This window comes from Tachyglossus aculeatus, chromosome 10 (genome assembly GCF_015852505.1).
Source record: "Tachyglossus aculeatus isolate mTacAcu1 chromosome 10, mTacAcu1.pri, whole genome shotgun sequence".
NCBI lineage: Eukaryota > Metazoa > Chordata > Mammalia > Monotremata > Tachyglossidae > Tachyglossus > Tachyglossus aculeatus.
In genome coordinates, this window is record NC_052075.1 from 35827838 (window position 1) to 35850819 (window position 22982).

Below are 22982 nucleotides of genomic sequence, written 5' to 3' on the forward strand. Positions count from 1 at the left end.
TGCAGCACTTATGTACATATCTGTAATTTGTTTTTATATTAATATCTGTCTCCCTGCCTCTATAGATTGTAAACTTCTTGTGGGCAGAGAATGTGTCTGTTTATTGTTGCATTGTACTCTCCCAAGCGCTTAGTACAGTGCTCTGCACACAGTAAGTGCTCAATAAATGCTATTGAATGAATGAATAAGGATATGTACACAAGTAGAGTAGGGGTGGGAGTGGGGTGAACATCCAAGTGCTTAGGGGGTACAGAATTAAGTGCCTAGGTGACACAGAAGGGAGGAAGAATAGAGTTTGGGAGATGAGAGGAGACTAAACGTTTGCCTTTCTCGGCCTACTCAAGACAGCGCTGGGGAGAGGTTTCAAGGAAGGCTCCAGGGGAACTCCATGTACCAGCCCCCTCCCTGACCTGAGGAAAACTTAGACTTATCCTGTTTCCTGTAACCCCTCCCCCTGGGCGAAAGCTTCCCAACAAGAAATCCATCGGCCATAATCACCGGTGTATTTAAAGAAAAGCAGAAATGCCAACAGTTAGTAGAGTTTTCCAGATGATACAGGACCTGAAAGCCCAGCATTGACTGTATAATGAAGGCTTTACCCCATGGTGCTCTCTCTCACTGAGGAAAGAGATGAGTTGAATTCCTTTCCGCTTATACAAATGGCAGGTGCTTTGGGAAGGACTATGCAGTTTTTTCTCCATGTGCTTTGACTGTGACTCAGGATGTCTCCTTTAATTTTTTATCCTTTGTTTTGGGGCTCTCGTGAACAGATAACGAAGATCCCGCTGAATGGCCTTGGCTGTGATCACTTCAAGTCCTGCAGGCAGTGTCTGTCGGCTCCCTCTTTCGTGCAGTGCGGTTGGTGTGACGATCGATGCACTACAGCAGAGAAGTGTGATTATGGGCTGTGGACCCAAGACTCCTGCCCACCCACAATTTTTGAGGTAAAATGGCACCAGTAGTAAGATTCATTTTAGAGAAGGAGCATGGCGTAGTGGATAGAGCACAAGCCTAGGAGTCAGAAGATCATGGGTTCTGATCCCGGCTCCACCACTTGTCTTCTGTGGGAGCTTGGGCAAGTCACTTTACTTCTCTGTGCCTCAGTTCCCTCCCCTTAAAATGGGGTTTGAGACTGTGAGCCCCACTTGGGGCAAGGACTATGTCCAATCCGATTTGCTAGTATCTACCCCAGCCCTTAGTACAGCGACTGGCACATAGTGAGCGCTTAACAAATACCATTATTATTATTAGAGTGGATAATTATATCATTTCCAAACACATGCCCCCACTGATCCTATGCTCCTCTTTGGCATTTATCTACCACCTTGGGTTGGTTTATTTCATCTTTCCTGCCCATGGGACTATATTCCCTTTAGGTGTCAGTGAATTCATATGGAAGTCTACATGTGCACTTTTTTTGTGGTTAAACGCTTATTACGTGCCAGGCACTGTACTATGTGTCAGATTAGATACAAGCTAATCATGTTGGATGTGGTCCATGACCCAAAGGGACTCACAATATTAATCCCCATTTTACAGATGAGGTAACTGAGGCACAGAGAAGGTAAGTGACTTGCCCAAAGTCACACAGGAGATAAGTGGCGTAGCAAGGATTAGAATCCAGGCTGATTCCCATGCTCTAACCACTAGACCGTGCTGCTTCTCAATCTGGATATAGATCATCTGGATTACCTGGATCATTGTGTGGCCTAGTGGAAAAGCCTCCAAAAATAGAGTCAGGAGACCTGTTTTCTAATCCAAGCTCAGCCACATGACAGCTGTGTGACCTTGGTCAAGTCACCTCTTCGTTTCTCTATGCCTCAGTATCCTCATCTGAAAAATAGGGATTAAAAACCTGTTCTCCATCCCACTTGGACTAGGAGCCCCATGTGGGACCGGGACTGTGTCCAATCTGAGTGTGTGGTGCATACGACAGTGCTTGACACACAGTTAGTGCCTACCAAATACATTATTATTTATTATCATGCAAATTGTTACAATTATTGTGCAAATTATCTCTATCATTGGGCAAATTATCCAAATATTTCAGCCAAAAAAAAAATGTTCCAGCCAAATACTTGAGGCCAAAGTTAATTTGGGAGCCTGAAGTACTCAAAAATGTGTTTGTCTAGACACAGATTAAAACTGCTACAAAGAAGGCCATTTAAACCAGAAGAGGAGAGGAAAAGGAGGGGAAGGAGATGGGGGAAGGGGAGGACAACGGGCAGGGTAAGGAGACAGAGAAGGTGAAGCAGCATAGCCTAATGGACAGAGCACTGGCCTGGGGGTCAGAAGGATCTGGGTTCTAATCCCAGGTTCACCTTGGGCAAATCACTTAACTTCTCTGTACCTCAGCTACTGCATCTGTGAAATGGGGATAAATACCGTGAGCTCCATATCCGTACTGGACTGTGACCATCCTGATTAGCTTGTTTCTACCTCAGTGCTTAATAAGTGACTGGCACATAACAAATGCTTAACAAATACCATAAAAAAGTGGAAAGGGAAAGGGGAAAAAGAAGGAGGAAAGAAGATAATGATAATGATGATGACTGAGGGTGGACAGAGTCTGTGAAGACAAGAAGTCGTTGTTAGAAAGAGATCCAGGTTGGTGATTCAGAGCTAGTAGTAGGAGTCATCATGGTATTTATTGAGCATCCACTGAATGCATTACCCCGTACCAAGTGCTTGGGAAAGTGCAGGAGAGCATGTCCTGCTCAGCAACATTGCTTAGATCCAGTGTTTCCTCTCCATCCAAACTGCTACCACACTGATCGAAACACTTATCCTATCCTGCCTTGACGACTGCATCTGCCTCCTCGCTGACCTCCCTGCCTCCTGTCTCTCCCCATTCCAGTCCATACTTAGCTCTGCTGCCTACATCATTTTTTTTACAAAAGCGTTCAGGCTGTGTCTCCCCAAGCCTCAAGAATCTCCAATCGTTGCCCATCCACCCCCTCATCAAACAGAAATCCCTTACCACTAGCTTGAAAAAACTCAATTAGCTTGCCCCCTGCTACTTTCCCTCAGTGATCTCCTACTACAGGCCAGCTTGACACTTTGTGCTTCTAGTGCCAGCTTGCTCGCTATGCTCCAGTCTCATCTATCTTGCCAACAACCCCTTTCCCTCATCCCTCCGCCTAGCATGGAGCTCCCTCCCCCTTCATATATATGAGACCACCAATCTCCCCACTTTCAAAGCCTTATAAAGGTTACAACTCCTCCAAGAGTCCTTCTCCGACTAAGCTCTCTTTTCCCCAGCTCCCTCTCCCTTCTACATCGTCTTGCCCTTGGATCTGTAACCTTTGGGTATTTGATATTTGGCCACCCTCAGCCCCACAACATTTATGTGCCCACCTATAAATTACATACTGCAAATTATTTATTTACATTGTCTGTCTCCCTCCCTGGACTGCGGGCTCTTTGTGAGCAGGAAACATGCCTACCAACTCTCTTGTACTCTCCCCAGCACTTAATAATGTGCTCTGCACAAAGCAAGCACTCAATAAATACCATTGTCGATGATGATGATGCATAATTGATTAACACACCCGAGAAAATGCTGAGGAATTGCATAAATACGTAAGAGCTGGAGGGTGCTGATGATTTGATATGGTTTTATTATATATTGATGTGGTTATTGATATGGCTTCATTTTCATTAACGATTATTATTATATGACTTGGGGTTGGGGGAATTAATCAGGGAAGTCTTGTTGGAAGCGGTGGGATTGAAGAATGATTTTGAACATGGTCAGAGATATGGTTTGTCAGATTAGAATAGGGAGGAGAGTTCGAGAGATAATCAGGAATGAGGTGGATAGAGGCGGATGAGTCAAAAGCCAGGTACAATTAGAAAGTTAGCTTGGGAGAAGCAGCATGGCCTAGTGGCAAGAGCACGGGCTTGGGAGTCAGAGGTCATGGGTTCTAATCCCGGCTGCGCTACTTGTCTACTGTGTGACTTTGGGCAAGTCACTTAACTTCTCTGTGCCTCAGTTACCACATCTGTAAAATGGGGATTGAGACCGCGAGCCCCACTTAGGACAACCTGATTACCTTGTATCTAACCCAGTGCTTGGCAAATAGTAATCACTTAACAAATACCATTATTAATTATTATTAACAATAATAATTAAAAGAAGTGGCTGGAGAGTAATGGGTGAAGAGAGCTGACGTGGAAGATGGGAAGCTCTGGTTGAAAGCCTTGAAGCTGATCATGCAGAGTTTTGGCTTGGTGCTGAGGAAAAGGGGAAGCTGTTTTCAGTTAGTAATGGTTAGAAGCCAGATTTGTACTAACTGCCCGGACATTTAACCAGATCATTTTGTATTAAGTGTGACACAATTATTGAGACCCAGTCATTTCACTGGGCATTGAATGGGCTGAGGAGAAATAGAGGGAGGGGGAAAGAGAGAGAGGGAGGTTGTACCTGCAAGGAAGTGGCAGAGCTGGCTGCAGCATTTTTTTTTTTTATCATTTGCTTTTCTGCTTGAAGCAGTCATGTTCAAAGCTGAGTTTTCATTCTCTTATAAGTATATTGACTCGTGCCTAATCGATAGGAGCACAGTACTGGGAGTCAGGCGACCTGGGTTCTATTCCCAGTTATTCCTCTTGCCTGCCGTGTGACCTTGAGTGAGTCACTTTACTGCTCTGACCTCATATTCTTCATCTGTGAAATGGAGATTAAATATCTGTTCTCCCTCTCCCTTAGACTGTGAGCCCCATGTGGGATGGCGACTGTGTCTGGTCTGATTATCCTACATCAGCCCCAGTGCTTAGCCCAGGTCTTGGCACATAGTAAGTGCTTAATAAGTAGTAAGTGCCACTGTTATTAGTAGCAGTACTAGTAGTTCATTAATACTACTACTAATAATAATAAATTGGACTGGTCCTTCTAACCCTAGAAATCTGGAAGAAGTAGTTCTCTTGGAAGAGCTGCTCTTCCAGCTAAGTCACCTCTCCTTCAGTTCAAAAGGGGCCCTTTCTGATATTTATAAAGAAGATGAAACATAAGTTAAAAGGAGCCCCAGGATAGCGTTTCATTTTTAACATGCATCATGGGTAGACAAATGGCAACTTCTTGATGATTGATACAGATTTGGGAGCAGGCCAAAGACTCCACTGAGGCAGGTTTTCCCAAGAATTGAAACAAAGAAAAGGAAAAAAAACCTTTGTTCAGACACGTGTGCATCTCCGAGCTTAACAAAAGCTGGTTGGAACCCCGCTACAGTTTACTGTCAATTTCTGGTGTGCCTAAATTTAAATCAAGTCATTGCTGTATCATTTAAGGGCATTTTTACACTCTTGCTATCATGTTTCTGGTCTAAATCGCAAAGGGGAACGAGACATGTTGAGAGGGCGAACTGTCAGGTTCTTGTTTATGGTGCAGTGTTCTGGATTCCGAGTCTGCTCCTTTCTTTACTTTGCCGAAATGTAACTTTATTCTCTCTCCCATCCCCAATGACAACACTTCTATCTGAAGCTCCTAAAAAGTTGAAATATAGCATTCAAAAATTGGTGGCCCTTGCTGTGTTGCAAGGGAAATAATGCAGCTGAGTCTAATAAATCCCTCTCAGTTCATAGTCATTAGGAAGATTTCACGCTCTGCTAGACTGTGACGCTGAACATTCTTACTGGCAAAAATAAAACAGATTATCCATCTTTTTCTGATCCGCCTTAAAGCCCATGTGCCTGAAATTGAACTGATGTTCATCGTTCAACTCTGCATAATCACAGACCAACCTACTCTGCAGGATTCATAAGATTTGAGTCCGCAGATCTCCCAGGGTACCGCAGACCTAAGATTTCAGTAGCATACGCCTTTTATTGTATTGTTTCCAACATATCGTATAATCTCGCGCTTAAAGAACATCCGAGGGTCGCTTTGAAAGTGGCTATGGTTTCCCAGGGTTTTGTGCTAGGTAATAATAGAGAAATTCAGCATGTCATTGAGGTCTGGACTCAGTTCAGGATCAGCCTGCTCTTCTACTGTTTAGAGAGTCCACTACCCGGCAGCCATGGTGTATGAGATGGAAGTGCTTAAGGTCCTCATGATTATCAGGTGAGGAGGCAGATATGACATTTCAAATGTACATCGGCACGCCACATGACCTGATTTCTCATTTGATGAGAAAGCATGCCCACGTTACACGATCCTGGAGGATTTCTCCAGGGGGGTTCCCGCTCCCTCCCACTCTCCCCCCCACTCTCTCCACAGTTTATTCAATCATATTTATTGAGCACTTACTGTGTGCAGGGCACTGTACTAAGTGCTTGGGAAGTAGAAGTCGGAAACATATAGAGACGATCCCTACCCAACAATGGGCTCACAGTCTAATAGACTTGAGTCTTCACCCTTGATTCTCTCCCATGCTGCTGCTGCCCAGTACAGGTGAGTTTTGACTTGTAGCAGATTGCCTTCCATGCGCTAGACACTGTCTAAGCTAGAAGTGGAATGGATTTGCCTCTGCCTGACTCTCCCTCCTGTAGACGAGATTGGTAGAGTACTGGGAACTCTCCAGGTGTGACCCTGAAAGGGGCACGTTGTAGTAGGAGATCGGAAAGAGGGATGGGTTCTGTCTGACAATCACTCCCCTATCATAAATTCATTTTCAGAGTTTTCAGAGCTTTTCTTTGGATTCACTGTCTGAGAAACTCTGAGAAGTGTTCAGCTGAAATCAGTTTCGTTATTGAAATGATTTCTATCTGCCGTTTGGAGAAGCCATGCATTTGTTTTCATAGATGACTTGAGAATTCCGAGAGAGGGAAGATTCTTTGAAACGAGTACATGTAGGAAGCACATCTGGAGCGGATCAAGGCCTCGTTTAAGAGATATCTGTCAACTAACAGAATCTGAAGACTTGAGTCAAAGGCCTAATGTATGGGATTTTCTCAGCAAAAGCTTCAATCTTTGAAACTGCTGTAGCCCCCTGTAACTCTGTGGTTCCTGGGAGCATGAGTTGTGAATCTAATTCTGCTCCACTCTACAGTAGGCAAGAATCAATCAACTCAAGGAGTTTCCCTAACTCCATGCACTTGGCCCCATCTTCCACTGATCGCCAACTCTAGTTCCAAACTGAGTCATTTACTGACCTGACTGGAAATTTCTCCACAAAAACTCTTGCTCCCATTCTTGCAGTGGTAGAAGTGGCAGTAATAACTGTTGTATTTGTTAAGCGCTTCCTATGTTCCAGGCACTGTACTAAGCACTGGGGTGGATACAAGCAAATCAGGTTGGACACAGTCCCTGTCCCGCATGGGACTCACAGCTTCAATCCCTATTTTACAGATGAGTCCCAGAGAAGTGAAGTGACTTGTCCAAGGTCACACAGCAGACAAGTACCAGAGCCAGGATTAAAACCCATGACCTCTAACTCCCAGGCCCATGCTCTATCCACTTTGCCATGCTGCTTCCACGAGGGCTCAGTGGGTACAATGAACGGTACCAAGCCCTTGGGAAGTACGAAACAAAGATGTGAGCAGTTAACTAAGACATACTCACTGCAAATTTTTCAGGTGGAGAAGCTCTTATCGTGACTGTAAGTCTTAGTATATAAGCTCCCCAAGCCCAGGTTTTCCAGATGGCGAGTTCCACATTCACTAGAGAAATTGGTAATGAGGATCAAACTGAGGAGATAATGATTTTACTCTGGAGGATTTTCCTGCATCGTTACAATTGTTAATGTAGACATGGCCTTTGAGAGGTATTCCATTTAGACTCTGGTATAAATTACGTAATGCTCCTTGTTTTATTTTTCCTATGCATTTTCAGAGGTCCATCAGGCCTGATTCCTCCATTAGTTTGAACTGTCTCCGGAGTTTCCTCAAGCAAAAAGTTTCACTGGGTTGAACAGAGTGGTGATGATTATGATCCCATCATCTTGGTGTTTATTTGAGCACCTACTGTGTGAAGAACACTGTCATGGGCATTTGGGAGCTTACAGTGAAAATGAAATATGTGGTCCCTGGCCCTCAAGGGATTATAATCCAGGAAATCTAAAGAGTCATGGAACTGGGAGTTGGTGGGAAGGAAGCAGCATGGTCTAGTGGATAGAACATGGGCCTGGGAATCAGAAGAACCTGGGTTCTAAACCCGGTTCCACCGCTTTTCTGCTGGGTGACCTTGGGCAGGTCACTTCACTTCTCTGGGCCTCCATTACCTCATTGGTAAAATGGGGAATTAAGACTGTGTGCCCCATGTGGCACAAGGACTGTGCCCAACCTGATTAGCTTGTATCCATCCCAGCACTTGTGCCTGGCACATTGTAAGTGCTTAACAAATACTATCATCAGGGAAGGATACTTGTATCCTTGGGATCAATAATAATAACAATGATGATGGCTTTTGTTAAGCGCTTAATATGTGCCAAGCACTGTTCTAAGCACTAGAGGGGATACAAGGTAATCAGGTTGTCCCACATGGGGCTCACAGTCTTAATCCCCATTTTCCAGAAGAGGTAACTGAGACCCAGAGAAGTTAAGTGACTTGCCCAAAGTCACACAGCAGACAAGCTGTGGAGCCGGGATTAGAACCCATGACCTCCGACTCCCAAGCCCATGCTCTTTCCACTGAGCCACGCTGCTTCTCTAATCAAGGGGTTGGACCACCTGACTCTCACGGATCAAGAATCCCTGCAGGGTTGGTACACTTGGATCCCTAGAGTCTAGGATGGCTTGGGCCATGCAAACTCTTTGGGTCCCTTGCAGGTGCTGATTCTGACTAAAATGAGGAGCTAGTGAGTGGAGAGGAGGCAGGTTTCTGTGAGTGGAGGGGGCAATCAGGGAAATTCTGGGACCTCAGCATTCTTGCTTTAGGTAATTCCACAGAGAGGAATTTCTCCTTCCAAATAGAACAGCATACACCATTTGACTAGAGAGAGCAAGAGGGACATCTCTGCTGTAAGATCCCCAGCCAGTAGTGAAGAATCTCAAGATTAAAGCCCCCAATTGCAGCCGTCATTGAGCCCCAGGGCCCTGGTGATGGTGTGGGGAGAAAATTGAATGAATTAAGTGAGCATATGGAATTTGTTTTTTGTTTTGTTTTTGTTTTCACGGTATGTGTTAAGTGCTTATTACGCGTCAAGAAGCATTCTAAGCCCAGGGGTCTTGTCTTGTCTCACGCTGTCGAGTCGTCTCCAGCCCATAGCGACTCCATGGATACATCTCTCCCAGAATGCCTCCATCTGCTATCATTCTGGTAGCGTATCCATCGAGTTTTCTCGGTTAAAAATCCAGAAGTGGTTTACCATTGCCTTCCTCTGCGCTGTAAACTTGAGGCTCCACCCTCGACTCTCTTCCATGCCACTGCTGCCCAGCGCAGGAGAGTATTGACTTGTAGTCAGTTGCCTTCCACCCGCTAGCCACTGCCCAAGCTAGGAATGGAATAGGTGTGCCTCTGCTCATCTCTCCCTCCCGTAGCCGAGACTGGTAGAGTACTGGAAACTCTCCAGGTGCACTGTGGAGAGGGGAATGAGACTGTAATAAGATTGTACAATGTCAATCCCTCCTCCAGCATTCACCCTGAGGTACCTGCCATCTCTCCCAGACTGAGTTGTTCTGAAGAAACCCCTACGCCATGGGGTGGGCTCAGACAGCTGCACATGGTCAACATCAGCTTGGGGCAGCTGTTTCCGGGCTTGGGGGGGGTGGGATCGGTGGGCAAGAGGGAGAGCCCGATTAGAATAGGGAACAGCAGCTGCAGCACCGCCTCAGGCTCAATCCGTCCTGGGAGAGTTAAGATGTCTTGCTCTATCCCCCCGGATTTCTAACATAATAATGAAAGGATTCCTGCGGCGGTTTGCCTGTACAACCCAAGATGGAAGAGGTAGCCTTCATGAAAGGCCCAACTGTGTAATGGATTTTATGGGGGGAAACAGCTATCACTCGAGCATTAATCCTGAGACTCTTAGGGGTTTGGAAGCAAGTGTAAGTTAAAACTTTTGTTTGCAATTGTTTACTTGTGCGGGACGGGAATGTTTGCAAATTTCATTTGTGTTAAAAGCCCCTATAAAGTCTGAAGGTCTAGCGTTTCTTCTCAACTTTACTGGCTGGGGGCTTAGCAAATACCTTCGCTGTTGTGGGTATAAAGTCCAGAGCCCTGCAACTGTTTTCCCACCATTGTTATATTTTACAGCACAACTTACAATACCTACCTCCCCTCCCCCTCCCCGGCAGAACGAGCACTTCCTTTCTAGATTGTCACCGAGCTTCTGAGGGGGACCTTATTTTTAACTTAAAAATTTGATGATAAAAGAATTCCAGTTCGGCTGAAGAGCAGTCGTCCTGGAAGAGACTGCCAATTTTCCAGGCACAGTCTGATTTCCACTCTGACAAAGTTTCCTCCTCACTGTGCCTCGTTCTCGTCTTTCCCTCCTCCTATCCCTTGCTCATATCCTCCCTCCTGCCGGAGCTCCCTTCCCCTTCCTATCCAGCAGACCACGGCTCTCACCATCTGAGATCACATCTCCTCCAGGAGGCCTTCCCTGATTAATCTCTCATTGCCTGAGTGTTCTGCCCTCTCAAGTCATCTCAGCACTAAGGAATTCACAACCCCAGGAACCATTATGTACACATATCTTTATACTTGCTCCTATCTGTAATTTGAGTGCCTGATCCCAGCTAGTCTGTAAGCTTCTTGAGGGCAGGGTTCAAGACTATTACTTACAATGTACTCACCAAAGTGCCTAGTACAGTGCCCTGCATACTGTCGATATTACCTGCCCTTGATGGAGTGATTTGACACTTTGGCCTTAAATAGTGTTAGCAACAGGCTTCAATCGCTTCCAGATTATCTGTTGGGGCCTGGGAGTTTGGGGACCTACTGTTACTAACATAATAGTTGCCCCTTGAATTTGTCAAACACTTTCACATTGAATGTCTTATTTTACCTTTGCAACATCCCTCTCATTATTGTTCTCCGCATTTTACAGGTGAGGAAATTAAGGCCCAGAAGGATTCAGCAACTTTCCCAAGATCACACAGTGGATTAGTGGCAGAGCTGGAACCCAAGGCACCCGCCTCTCAATCCCATTCGCTTGCCACTCAACCACACTGCCTCAAAGTGAACCCGTTGTCCATTTAGCTGCCCCGAAATAAAATTTACAGAAAAGGTTGAGGATAAAAATCAGAAAACCTCTCGAAGCAGTACGGGCCTGGGAGTTAGAGGACCTGGGTTCTAATTCTGCCCCTGCCACTTGCTTGCTTGTGTGACCTTGGGAAAGTCACTTAACTTTTCTGGGCTTCAGTTTCCTCAGTGGTAAAATGGGGATTAAATCCCCCTCCTTCCAATTTAGACTGTGAGCCCCATGTGGGAGAGGGAGTGCGTCCAAACTGATACGCTTGTACCAACCCCAGCATTTAGAAAAGTGCTTGACACATAGTAAGTGCTTAACAAATGCCAGTCAAAACAAAACAGAATAAAAAATGCTGGCTTAGTGGAAACAGCACTTGTCTCTTGGCTCTGGCCCCAGTTCTGCCACTGGTCTTCTGTGAGACCTCAAACAACCAGTCAATCAGTGATATTTATTGAGCCTTTACTGTGTGCTGAGCTCTGTACTAAGCACAAGTCACTCAAACGCTCTGGGCCTCAGTTTCCTCATCTATAAAATGGGAAGAATAACACTAGCTCTCCCTACCTCATGGGTATACTGTGAAAACAAATGAGATCATTAATGTGAAAGTGCTTTGGAAAAATAAAAAGCACACTGCCAATGCAAGGAACTGGTATATTGCTTCCACTGGTAGGTTCCAGGGAGATTCAAATCAGTCAGTCAATCAATCAATGGTATTTATTGAATGTGTACAAGGGAATCAATGAAATCAATCTGGTTTTTATTGAGCTCTTACAATGACCAGAGCACTGTACTAAGCACTTGGGAGGGTACAATATAAGAGTTAATAGACACGTTCCCTGCCCACAAAGAATTTACAGAGTAGAGGTTCAACCTATAATGAGGTTTGCCCCCAGGAAGATGGAAGCAATGACTTCTCTCTGTCCCCGTAGAAGCAAAGGAAGAATTCTGCCTGTAAAATGCCTGCAAAAGGTGGAGCTTTCCATATTGATTCATCTCTGTTAACCCTTGTTGCAAGCCGTTCAATTGCGGTAAATTTGAGGGCAAAGTCAATTCTCCAAACTTTCATCAGTGTCAGAGGTCATGGGTTCAAATCCCAACTCCGCCAATTGTCAGCTGTGTGACTTTGGGCAAGTCACTTAACTTCTCTGTGCCTCAGTTACCTCATCTGTAAAATGGGGATTAAGACTGTGAGCCCCCTGCAGGACAACTTGATCACCTTGTAACCTCCCCAGCACTTAGAACTGTGCTTTGCACATAGTAAGTGCTTAATAAATGCCATTATTATTATTATTTTTATTCTCCCCTGAACATGCAATGGGTTCATGATGACTGACTCACCAGCCAAAGCAACCAACTGTTGCCATCACCATATGAAGCAGTGTGGCCTACTGGAAAAAGCTGGGGCCTGGGTGTCAGAGGACTTGGGTTCTAATCCTGGCTCCACCACTTTATTTTTTAAAATGGTATTTGCAACTATATGTCAAACACTGTTCTAAACTCTGGGGTAATGATGATGATGATGGCATTTGTTAAGTGCTTACTATGTGCCAAGCACTGTTCTAGGCACCGGGGAGGATACAATTTGATCAGGTTGCCCCACGTGAGGCTCACAGTCTTCATCCCCATTTTACAGATGAGGGAACTGAGGTACAGTGAAGTGACTTGCTCAAAGTCACACAGCTGACAAGCGGCGGAGCTGGGATTAGAACCCATGACCTCTGACTCCCAAACCCAGGCTCTTTCCACTGAGCCACGCTGCTTCTCTAGCTACAAGATACAAGGTAGATACAAGGTAATCAGGTTGGACATAGTCCCTGTCCCACATGGGGCTCACAGCCTAACTAGGAGGGAGAACAGGTATTGAATACCTATTTTACAGGTGAGGAAACTGAGGTACAGAGAAGTTAAGTGACTTGCCCAAGATCACACAGCAGGTAAGGGAAGAGCCAGGGTTAGAACCCAGGTACTCTGACTCATAAGCCCATGCTTTTTCCACTATGCCACGCTGCTTCTCACTTGACTGCGTGTGACCTTGAGCAAGTCACTTAACTTCTCTGCGCCTCAGTTATCTACACGGTAAAAAGTGGATTAAGACTGAATGCTTAATAATGTCCAACCCAATTATCTTCTATCTATCCCAATGCTTAATACAGTGCCTGTCGCATAGTAAAATGGTACCCTCAGTTATCTATTCTGTAAAATGGAGATTAAGACTGTGAGCCCCATGTGGGACAACCCAATTATGTTGTATCTACCCCAGCACTCAACACAGTGCCTGGCATATACTATGTGCTTAACAGATACCATAAAACAAAAAATGAACAACATCCTCTGTTAGGGGCTGTCTCTATATGTTGCCAACTTGTACTTCCCAAGCGCTTAGTACAGTGCTCTGCACACAGTAAGCGCTCAATAAATACGATTGATTGATTGATCCTCGCCATTATCGCTTTCATCCAAAAAATACGTTTACTGAGTTCTCCCGTGAACACAACGCGGTGCCGAGACCCTCACAGAGTTAGTTAAACAGTAATGGTCTGTGCCCTCTAGCAACATGCCTTCAAAAATAGCTCACCCGGGTGGAGACTGGCGGGCACTGGAGAGGGCAGGCAGCTAAGGGTGCTAATGTGCGAGCAGTGAACCAAGACCCAGTTTAAAAATTGGTGTTAATGGGAGGGGAGATCACGGCCTCCCCGAAGAGACCCCCCACCCATTACAGGTGTCCTAGTGTGAAGTGTGACCATCAGTAGACATGTCAAAAAGGGGAGGTGGGGGGCGAGGGGTCCACAAGGGGTTTTCCAAAGGGATCTGGACCAATCCAGACCACCCTGGCTGGGCTAGAGGCCTGTGAGGAGGATGGCTGCTCACTCTTTGACCCAGTGAAAACTCCAGGCTTCCTTAATGAGGTGCAGACCCCACCCAATTTTCAGTCAGCACCCCTCAGCCTCCACCTTCATGTAGAAAGGCGATCCACTGAAGGGCTCCTTTGGACAATCAACGGATCATGTGGAAGTGGGTGACGGTGGTGGGTGAAGGGAATCCTGAACTCTCGGGACTATTTTTTCTTGGTCTGTGCCTTAATAATAATAGTAATAATAATAGTTATGGTTATTTGTTAAGCACTTACTGTGTGCCTAGCACTGTTCTAAGTGCTGGGCCCACTGTTGGGTAGGGACTGTATATGTTGCCAACTTGTACTTCCCAAGCGCTTAGTACAGTGCACTGCACACAGTAAGTGCTCAATGAATACTATTGATTGATTGATTGCTGGGAGAGATAGAAGATAATCAGGTTGTCCCATGGGGGGGCTCACAGTTTTAATCCCCATTTTACAATTGAGGTAACTGAGGCACAGAGAACTTAAGTGAATCCTGAACTCTCGGGACTATTTTTTCTTGGGCTATGCCTTAATAATAATAGTAATAATAATTATTATGGTTATTTGTTAAGCACTTACTATGTGCCGAGCACTGTTCTAAGTGCTGGGATAGATAGAAGATAATCAGGTTGTCCCACGGGGGGGCTCACAGTTTTAATCCCCATTTTACAATTGAGGTAACTGAGGCACAGAGAAGTTAAGTGAATCCTGAACTCTCGGGACTATTTTTTCTTGGGCTATGCCTTAATAATAATAGTAATAATAATTATTATGGTTATTTGTTAAGCACTTACTATGTGCTGAGCACTGTTCTAAGTGCTGGGATAGACAGAAGATAATCAGGTTGTCCCACGAGGGGCTCACAGTTTTAATCCCCATTTTACAATGAGGTAACTGAGGCACAGAGAAGTTAAGCGACTTGCCCAGGGTCACAGAGCAGACAGGTAGCAGAGCCGGGATTAAAACCCATGTCCTCTGACTCTCAAGCCTGCGCTCTTTCCACTAAGCCTCACTGCTTCTATATAATATAATATAAGCATTTATTTATTTTAATGTCCGTCTCCCCATCTAAGCAGTAAACTCAATATGGGCAGAGAATGTGGCTGTTTATTTTTATACTGTACTCTCCCAAGAGTTTAGTACAGAGCAGTGCACACAGTAAGTGCTCAATAAGTATGATTGACTGACTGATTAGATTATGAGTCCCAAGGAGGACAGAAAGGGTATCTGATCTGATGATCTGGTCTCTACCTCAGTGCTTAGGATAGGGTTTAGCACATATCGATCAACAGTGGTATTTATTGAGCCACTTAACTGTTTGTGGAACACTGTACTAAGTGCTGGGAAAAGTACAGTACGGCAGAATGTGTAGACACGTTCCATGCCCGCAAGGAGCTTACAGTCTAGAGGAATAATAATTGTGGTATTTGTTAAACACTTTCTATGTGCCAAGCACTGTACTAAGCACTGGGATAGATATGGGATAATCAAAATGGGCCCAGCCTCTGTCCCATATGAGGCTCACAGTCTAAAGGGCAGGAAGAACAAGCATTGAAACTCCATTTTGCAGATGAGGAAACTGAGGCACCAATAAGCTAATTGGCTTGCCCAAGGTCACCCAGCAGGTGAGTGGCAGAGAGGGATTAAAACCCAGCTCCTCTAATTCCCAGGGCCCTGCTCTTTCCACTAGGTCACACTTCTTCCCAACATTATTCTATTACTAAAAGCATACCATTCCGAGTTATAACCTGAACAAAAACAGAAGACAGAATGTGGCTACTCTCTAAAACCTCAACATGCCTGCAGCTGGCACATGGCCTGTACTTTGGTTTGCCACTTCTTTAGGGAAACATAACAGAGGTGGAGATAGTTCAGAAGAGGCGAGAACAGAAACAGTGTCAGTCTGGCATCTCCCCAGAGTGGAGACCGGCTGATAGCCGTAGCTGAATTTGTCTCCTGGCCGCAGCTATTACCATTGGACTCTGAGCCCTGAGAAGCCTGAAACTCTACTCTTCTAGCTACAAACCGCTATTGCTTCTTTTACGGGTCTATGGTTTTATGGATCTATTCCTTGCCTCATATTTTATGTTGTTTTGATGTTCTTATTGTTTTATCTTTCCTTATGTGCCTGTCACCAGTCCTCTCACCCCCTTTTTTCTTAGATTTGAACCCCCTGAGGCCCGAGGTGGTGTTTAATTCACATCCATGTATTCTTTCCCGGTGGATGTATTCTTTCCCATGTATTCTTTCCCTATAGTACATTGAACACAGGGAGTGCTTCATAATTATTTTTGCTACCATTACTGTTACTGAGAACACAAGCTGGGGAGTCAGAGGTTGTGGGTTCTAATGCTGGCTCCGCCACTTGTCAGCTGTGTGACTTTGGGCAAGTCACTTAACTTCTCTGTGCCTCAGTTACCTCATAATAATAATAATTGCATTTGTTTAGTGCTTACTATGTGCCAAGCACTGTTCTAAGCACTGAAGTGGATACAGGTAAATCAGGTTGGACATCTGGAAAATGGGGATTAAGACTGTGAGCCCCAAGTGGGACAACCCGATAACCTTGTATCTCCCTCAGTACTTACAACAGTTCTTGGCACATAGTAAGCGCTTAAATGCCATCACTTTATTATTTCTAGTCCTAGTACTACTACCACTATTACTATTACTACTGCAAGGATAAAGATGATCCCGGGAATGAAGCGGCTTATTTATAACGAAACTGAATGCCTTAGGCCTCTTGGATCTGGAAAGAGTCAGACTGAACAGGGACATGATTAAACTTTACAGAATCTTGAAGGGTTTGGGAAGGGCGAACATGGAATTGTTATTCCCCGAATCACTCACCAGCAGGACAAGGGGTGCCCATTGAGGTTTGCAAGTGGTAAATTCAGAACAAACAAAAGAAAACATTCCTCCCCCGGCAGGTGGTAAACATGGAATTGGTTCCCACAGAAAGTTGTGCAGCTGAAAATATCGGCAGATTCCAGAGGGTTGGGATAAATTCACAGATGAGCAGTCCAGCCTAGGAGACTAAGGAGAATGTATGGAATGCATCTGGGATGCATGGGGTGGTCAATCAATTAATCAACCAGTCAGTTAATCAGTGGTATTTATTGAGTGTTTACTGAGTGCCAAACACTGTACTAAGTGCTCAGGAGGGCATAATACAGTAGAGTCAGTAGACACTCTCCTTGCCCTCAGGAGCTTATAGTCTAGAGGTTCCTCAAGAACCTCCAGTGGTTGCCCATCCACCGCTGCATCAAACAGAAACTCCTTACCATTGGCTTTAAAGCACTCCATCACTTTACCCCCTCCTACCTCACCTTACTACTCTCCTACTACAGTTCTCTAATGCAAACCTTCTCACTGTACCTCAATCTTGTCTATCTCACCGCCAACCTCTCGCCCACAATCCTGCCTCTGGCCTGGAGCACCCTCTTTCCTCATATCTGACAGACAATTATTCGCCCCCACTTCAAAGCCTTACTGAAGGCACATCTCCTCCGAGAGGCCTTCCCTGACCAAGCCATCTTCTCCTTTTCTGCAACTCCCTTCTGCGTTGCCCTGACTTACTCCCTTTATTCATCCCCCTTTCAGCCCCACAGCACTCATGTACATATCTGTAATTTATTGATTTATATTAATGTTTGTCTCCCCCTCTAAGCTGTAAGCTCATTGTGAGCAGGGAACGTGTCTGTTATATTGTTATATTTACGCTCTCCCAAGTGCTTAATACAGTGCTCTTCACACAGTAAGTGCTCAATAAATTCGACTGACTGACTGGAGTGGATTCTTAGATGTCTGAGCCTGTGATCTTACATGCAAACACACTGGTGAGTAGGCCCAGAACCAAACCAGGAGCTTTCAGGCTAGAGGGAATAAAGATCAATACTTTCCAAGTGCTTAGTACAGTGCTCTGCACACAGTAAGCGCTCAATAAATATGATTGAATGAATCAATCAATCAATCGGTAAATTCATTCATTCATTCAGTCGTATTTATTGAGCGCTTACTGTGTGCAGAGCACTGTACTAAGCGCCTGGGAAGTACAAGTCAACAACATATAGAGATGGTCCCCACCCAACAATGGGAATTGTACTAGTGGATATTGTAAGTGGTGTTAGGGTAAGCCCAGTACATGAAACCAATGCATGTGCTGCGAAAATAACTACAAGTATTCAGGAAAATTGAACTGTGTTGCTGGTAAACTATCTGTTGATGGCAAATACCTGTCTTGCATCTGCTTGCCACAGCATCTTGAACACCTACATAGATGAAGGTGCTCATCAGAAGCAGGCCATCAATCTATCAATCAATCGTATTTATTGAGCGCTTACTGTGTGCAGAGCACTGTACTAAGTGCTTGGGAAGTACAAGTTGGCAACATATAGAGACAGTCCCTACCCAACAGTGGGCTCAGGCCATATGTCACGTTCTCTGCCTTCATAATAATGATCATATTTGTTAAGCACTTACTATATGTCAAGCACTGTTCTGAGCACTGGGGCAAATATAAGCTAATCAGGTTGGACACAGTCCCTGTCCCACATGGGGCTAACGGTCAGTCCCCGTTTTACAGATGAGGCCATTGAGGCCCAGAGAAATGAAGCAACTTGCTCAGGGTCACCCAGGAGGCAAGTGCTAGAGCTGGAATTAGAACCCAGGTGCTCCTGAATCCCAGGCCTGGGCTTTATCCACCAGGCCACGGTGCTTCGTTCTTGAAGAGCCGTGCTTTGCGCAAGTGGTCCCAAACAGGTCTCGGTCCTTTGCAGATAATTCCCAGCAGTGCACCCCTGGAAGGAGGGACCATGCTGACTGTGTGTGGCTGGGACTTTGGATTCCAAAAGAATAACAAGTTCGAGCTGAGGAAAACCAAGGTGCTCATCGGCAACCAGAGCTGCACTCTGTTCTTCAACGAGAGCTCCACAAACAAGTAAGATCGCCGAGATGCCCTGAGGGGCGTGAGTTCCTGTGGACAGAATAGATTCGCAACTTATAGGCCCACAGCTGTGCTACCCCTGGGGCCACTGAACAGGGAAGAGAGTCCATCCACCGTTTTATATGGTATTTATTAAGCGCTTACTCTGTGCTAGTCACTGCACTAAGCACTGGGGTAGATACAAGATAATCAGGTTGGACACAGTCTCTGTCCCACATAATAATAATAATTACAGTATTTTTTAAGCGCTTACTGTATGCCAAGCACTGTTCTAAGTGTCGGGGGAGATACAAGTTAATCAGGTTGTCCCACATGGATCTCAGAATCTTAATCACCATTTTACAGGTGAAGTAACTGAGGCCCAGAATAGCTAAGTGACTTGCCCAAGGACAAACAGCAGACAAGTAGCAGAGCAGGGACTAGAACCCAGGTCTTTCTGATTCCCAGGCCTGTGCTCTATCCACTAGGCCATGCTGCTTCTCAGCGCTGAAGAACTACGGTTCCCAATATATACAGCACTCTATTCCCCATCCGTAATTTCCCTTGTCCTCGTCCAGAGCACTGGCATGCAGATAGAAGAGAGAAAGCCAGAATGATTACATTTGTTGTTGGGCACAGACAAGTCAGGGACAAGTCACAGATGCACACATGACGTTTCCCTGTAGGCGGAGGGGGTCACATAGCTTTGAGTCAAAATGACCCTCTTTGAAAGGAAAGGGAAGGCCAAAGGGGTATAAAGCCTTGCACATTGTCCTCACAGGCTGAAATGCACAGCAGGGCCTTCCACCCAGCCCCGCCTCAACATCTCCATCAGTGTTTCCAACGCCCAAGGCGGAAGACGATCCAAAACGTTCTCGTACGTGGTAAGGCACAACTTTTTTTTTGTCATATCCTTTAACCACTGTTATATACCAGTCATGGTACTAAACACTGGGGTAGATACAAGATAATCGGCTTTAACGCAGTCTGTGTCCCATATAGGGTTCACAGTCTTAATCCTCATTTTATGGATGAGGTAACTGAGGCACTGAGAAGATAAGTGACTTGCCCAAGTTCACATAGCAGACAAGTGGCAGAGTGGCGATTAGAACCCCGCTCCTTCTGACTCCTGTGCCAGTGCTCTACCCACTAAGCCATGCTTCTTCTCCAGCAGGGTGGTAGACACATTCCCTGCCCACAAGGAGCTTACAATCTAGAGGGGGAGTCTCTTGTCTAGTCCATCAGATACTGAATTGTTTGCTGATTCCATACATTCATTCATTCATTGTCATATTTATTGAGTGTTACTATGTGCAAAGCACTGTACTAAGCACTTGAGTAGTACACTATAACATCTCATCTTTCTGAAGCCTGAGGGTTTGATCCAAAAGGGGACCTATCTGATTTCTGTGGGGGGATATAGCTAGTACCAGCTTTCTCATCGCTATTTCTCTTTCTATTTTCCATGCAGGACCCTAAGATAACCAGTATTTCTCCCCGCTATGGTCCCATAGCTGGAGGAACTTTACTCACCTTAACTGGAAAGTACCTGAACTGTGGAAATTCCAGACACATTTCCATCGGCGGAAAAACATGCACCTTGAGGAGGTGGGGGTCTATGCCTCAGTCACTCCGATGCTTTAGTTTGCCCTGTTAATAACGATAGAATTTTTTCAACGCTTACTATGTGCCAAGCACTGCTGTAAGTGCTGGGGTAGATACAAGGTAATGAGGTTGTCCCACGTGGAGCTCACAGTCTTATTCCCCATTTTACAGATGAGGTAACTGAGCCACAGAGAAGTTAAGTGACTTGCCAAGGCCACACAGCTGATAAGTGGTGGAGCCGGAATCAGAACCCACGACCTCTGACTCCCAAGCCCATGCTCTTTCCACTAAATCCCCGCTGCTTCTCCTATTCACCAGGAGAAGTTTTGTCTTTGAGCATAGATCATCAAGCTACCACCGTAACAGTCTGTTATTGCCATCAATTAGTGGTATTTATTGAGAGCTTATTATATGCAGAGCATTGTATTAAGCTCTCAGGAAATCAATCAATCAATCAATCGTATTTATTGAGCGCTTACTATGCGCAGAGCACTGTACTAAGCGCTTGGGAAGTACAAATTGGCAACACATAGAGACAGTCCCTACCCAACAGTGGGCTCACAGTCACAGGAAAGTACTAGACAATAGTGTTTGTAGACACTATCTCCACCGACAAGGATCTTACGATCTATATTGGGAGACAGATATTAGAATAAACTATTGACAGGGGAAATGATAGAATATAAGGATATAATAATGATAATAATGATGGTATTTGTTAAGCGCTTACTATGTGCCAAGCACTTTTCTAAGCACTGGAGTAGATACAGGTCATCAGGATGTTCCACGTGGGGCTCACAATCTTAATCCCCATTTTACAGATGAGGGAACTGAGACACAGAGAAGTTAAGTGGCTTTCCCAAGGTTACACAGCAGACAAGTTGTAGAGTCAGGATTAGAACCCACGTCCTCTGACTCCCAAGCCCATGCTCGATATGCACATAAGGGCCATGGGGCTGGAGTATCAAAGTGTTTTGGGGGTTCACAGCCAAGCGCATAGTCAGTGCAGAGGGGAAATGAGAACTTATGGCATTGCCTTATTCCTTGGTCAGTGTAGATTTTTCCATGCCAAAAAGGCTATGGCCCAGACTGGCAAATTTTAGAGGGAATATTTTGTGGCCACCTGCCCCACCCTGATGCGCTGTACTCTGCACAGAGCACCATGCCTCTGCCCACTCCTGAAGACATGAACGCTTGGTGAGGTGGAGCAAGGACTCGGCTAACATTGCTGAGGCTCACACACTGAAATCGTGACCGTCCCCCATTACCTAGACCCCTTTGCCCTTTCCTCCTTTCCCTTTCTCAATCGATTTACCAAATCAGTAATATTTATCGATCACCCACATGTGCACAGCAATTGTACTGAATGCTTCGGAGCAGACAGTAGAAGTCAGCGGTAGTCCCCACCCTCAGGAAGCTTATCCTGTAAATTTGCCCTCTCTCGTTGCTGTTCTTTTTCACTCACATCCTTTATTTTTCCTCCCTTCCTCCCACCCTCCACCAGCAGGTATTGTATTGTCCTGGACGACTATCAGAACAGAACCAGGAACAGCAATGAGGGAGCTTGCTGATACCTTTAAGAGACTGGAAATCTTTTACTATGCACCAGGCACTGCTTACTATGCGCCAGGCACTATTCTAAGGGTTGGGCTAGATACAAGATAGTTGGGTTGGACACAGTCCCTGTCCCACCAAAGCTCATAGTCTTAATCTCCATTTTACAGATGAGGGAACTGAGGTCCAGAGAAGTTAAGCGACTTGCTCAAGGTAACACAGCAGACAAGGGACAGAGTCGGGATTAAAACCTATGACCTTATGACTCCCACATTTATCCACTAGGCCATGCTGCTTCCTTTTCTCAGGTTATTTCAGTGTTTTGGGTGACTTGTCCTTGCTGGCGATGGCAGAGGTCAGAGGACGTTCCTCTTGGAGGAGTTGAGTCAGCTTAATTCGCAGAATCCATCCCCCACCTATAGAAGGGATGCCTTGAGCCCCAGCAGTTTTTCAGGCAGGCATCACAGGTAATGCACTTCTGAGACATGTCTGGTCTGCCATGGGGCAACTCAGAAAACTCTCCTTCAGTTACACTAGAGGCCAAATGACAGTGCTGTTCTCTCCTGGCCTGAGCTCTTACCTTAGATACTCTATCCAGAAAGCACGGTTAAAAACACGTAGCTTCTTCAGCCGCGTAGCCTGACCCATCCCTGCCGACTTCCTTTCCCTGTGTTTTTGTTCCAGTGTGTCAGAACACGTTCTGGAATGCTACACGCCAGCCCAGACCATTCCCACCCTCTACGCGGTTAAGATGAAGATCGACTTGGCCAATCGCGAAGCCGGCACTTTCATCTACAAAGAGGACCCCGTCGTCCATGAGATTCACCCAACCAAATCATTCCTTAGGTAAGGAGAAGTTGAGGCAGAGAAGTCCAGGAGAAAAATGAAGCATGAAAAGAATTCTGCTTCCGTCATCAAAAGAAACTGCAGTTTTAACTCTGGTTTTTAATGC

At 45.4% G+C, this 22982-nt stretch overlaps 1 protein-coding gene across 2 annotated transcripts in view; it reads left to right on the forward strand.

Annotated features, from left to right (window-relative positions):
- MET (MET proto-oncogene, receptor tyrosine kinase) overlaps positions 1–22982 on the forward strand; it is a 152315-nt gene that overhangs the window by 91304 nt on the left and 38029 nt on the right. For both annotated transcript variants that reach the window (XM_038752346.1, XM_038752347.1), the window contains exons 5-9: positions 771–944; positions 18726–18886; positions 19653–19755; positions 20343–20479; positions 22715–22876. In XM_038752346.1, the coding sequence (XP_038608274.1) occupies positions 771–944; positions 18726–18886; positions 19653–19755; positions 20343–20479; positions 22715–22876 (737 nt within the window). The remainder of the gene's footprint in view (positions 1–770; positions 945–18725; positions 18887–19652; positions 19756–20342; positions 20480–22714; positions 22877–22982) is intronic.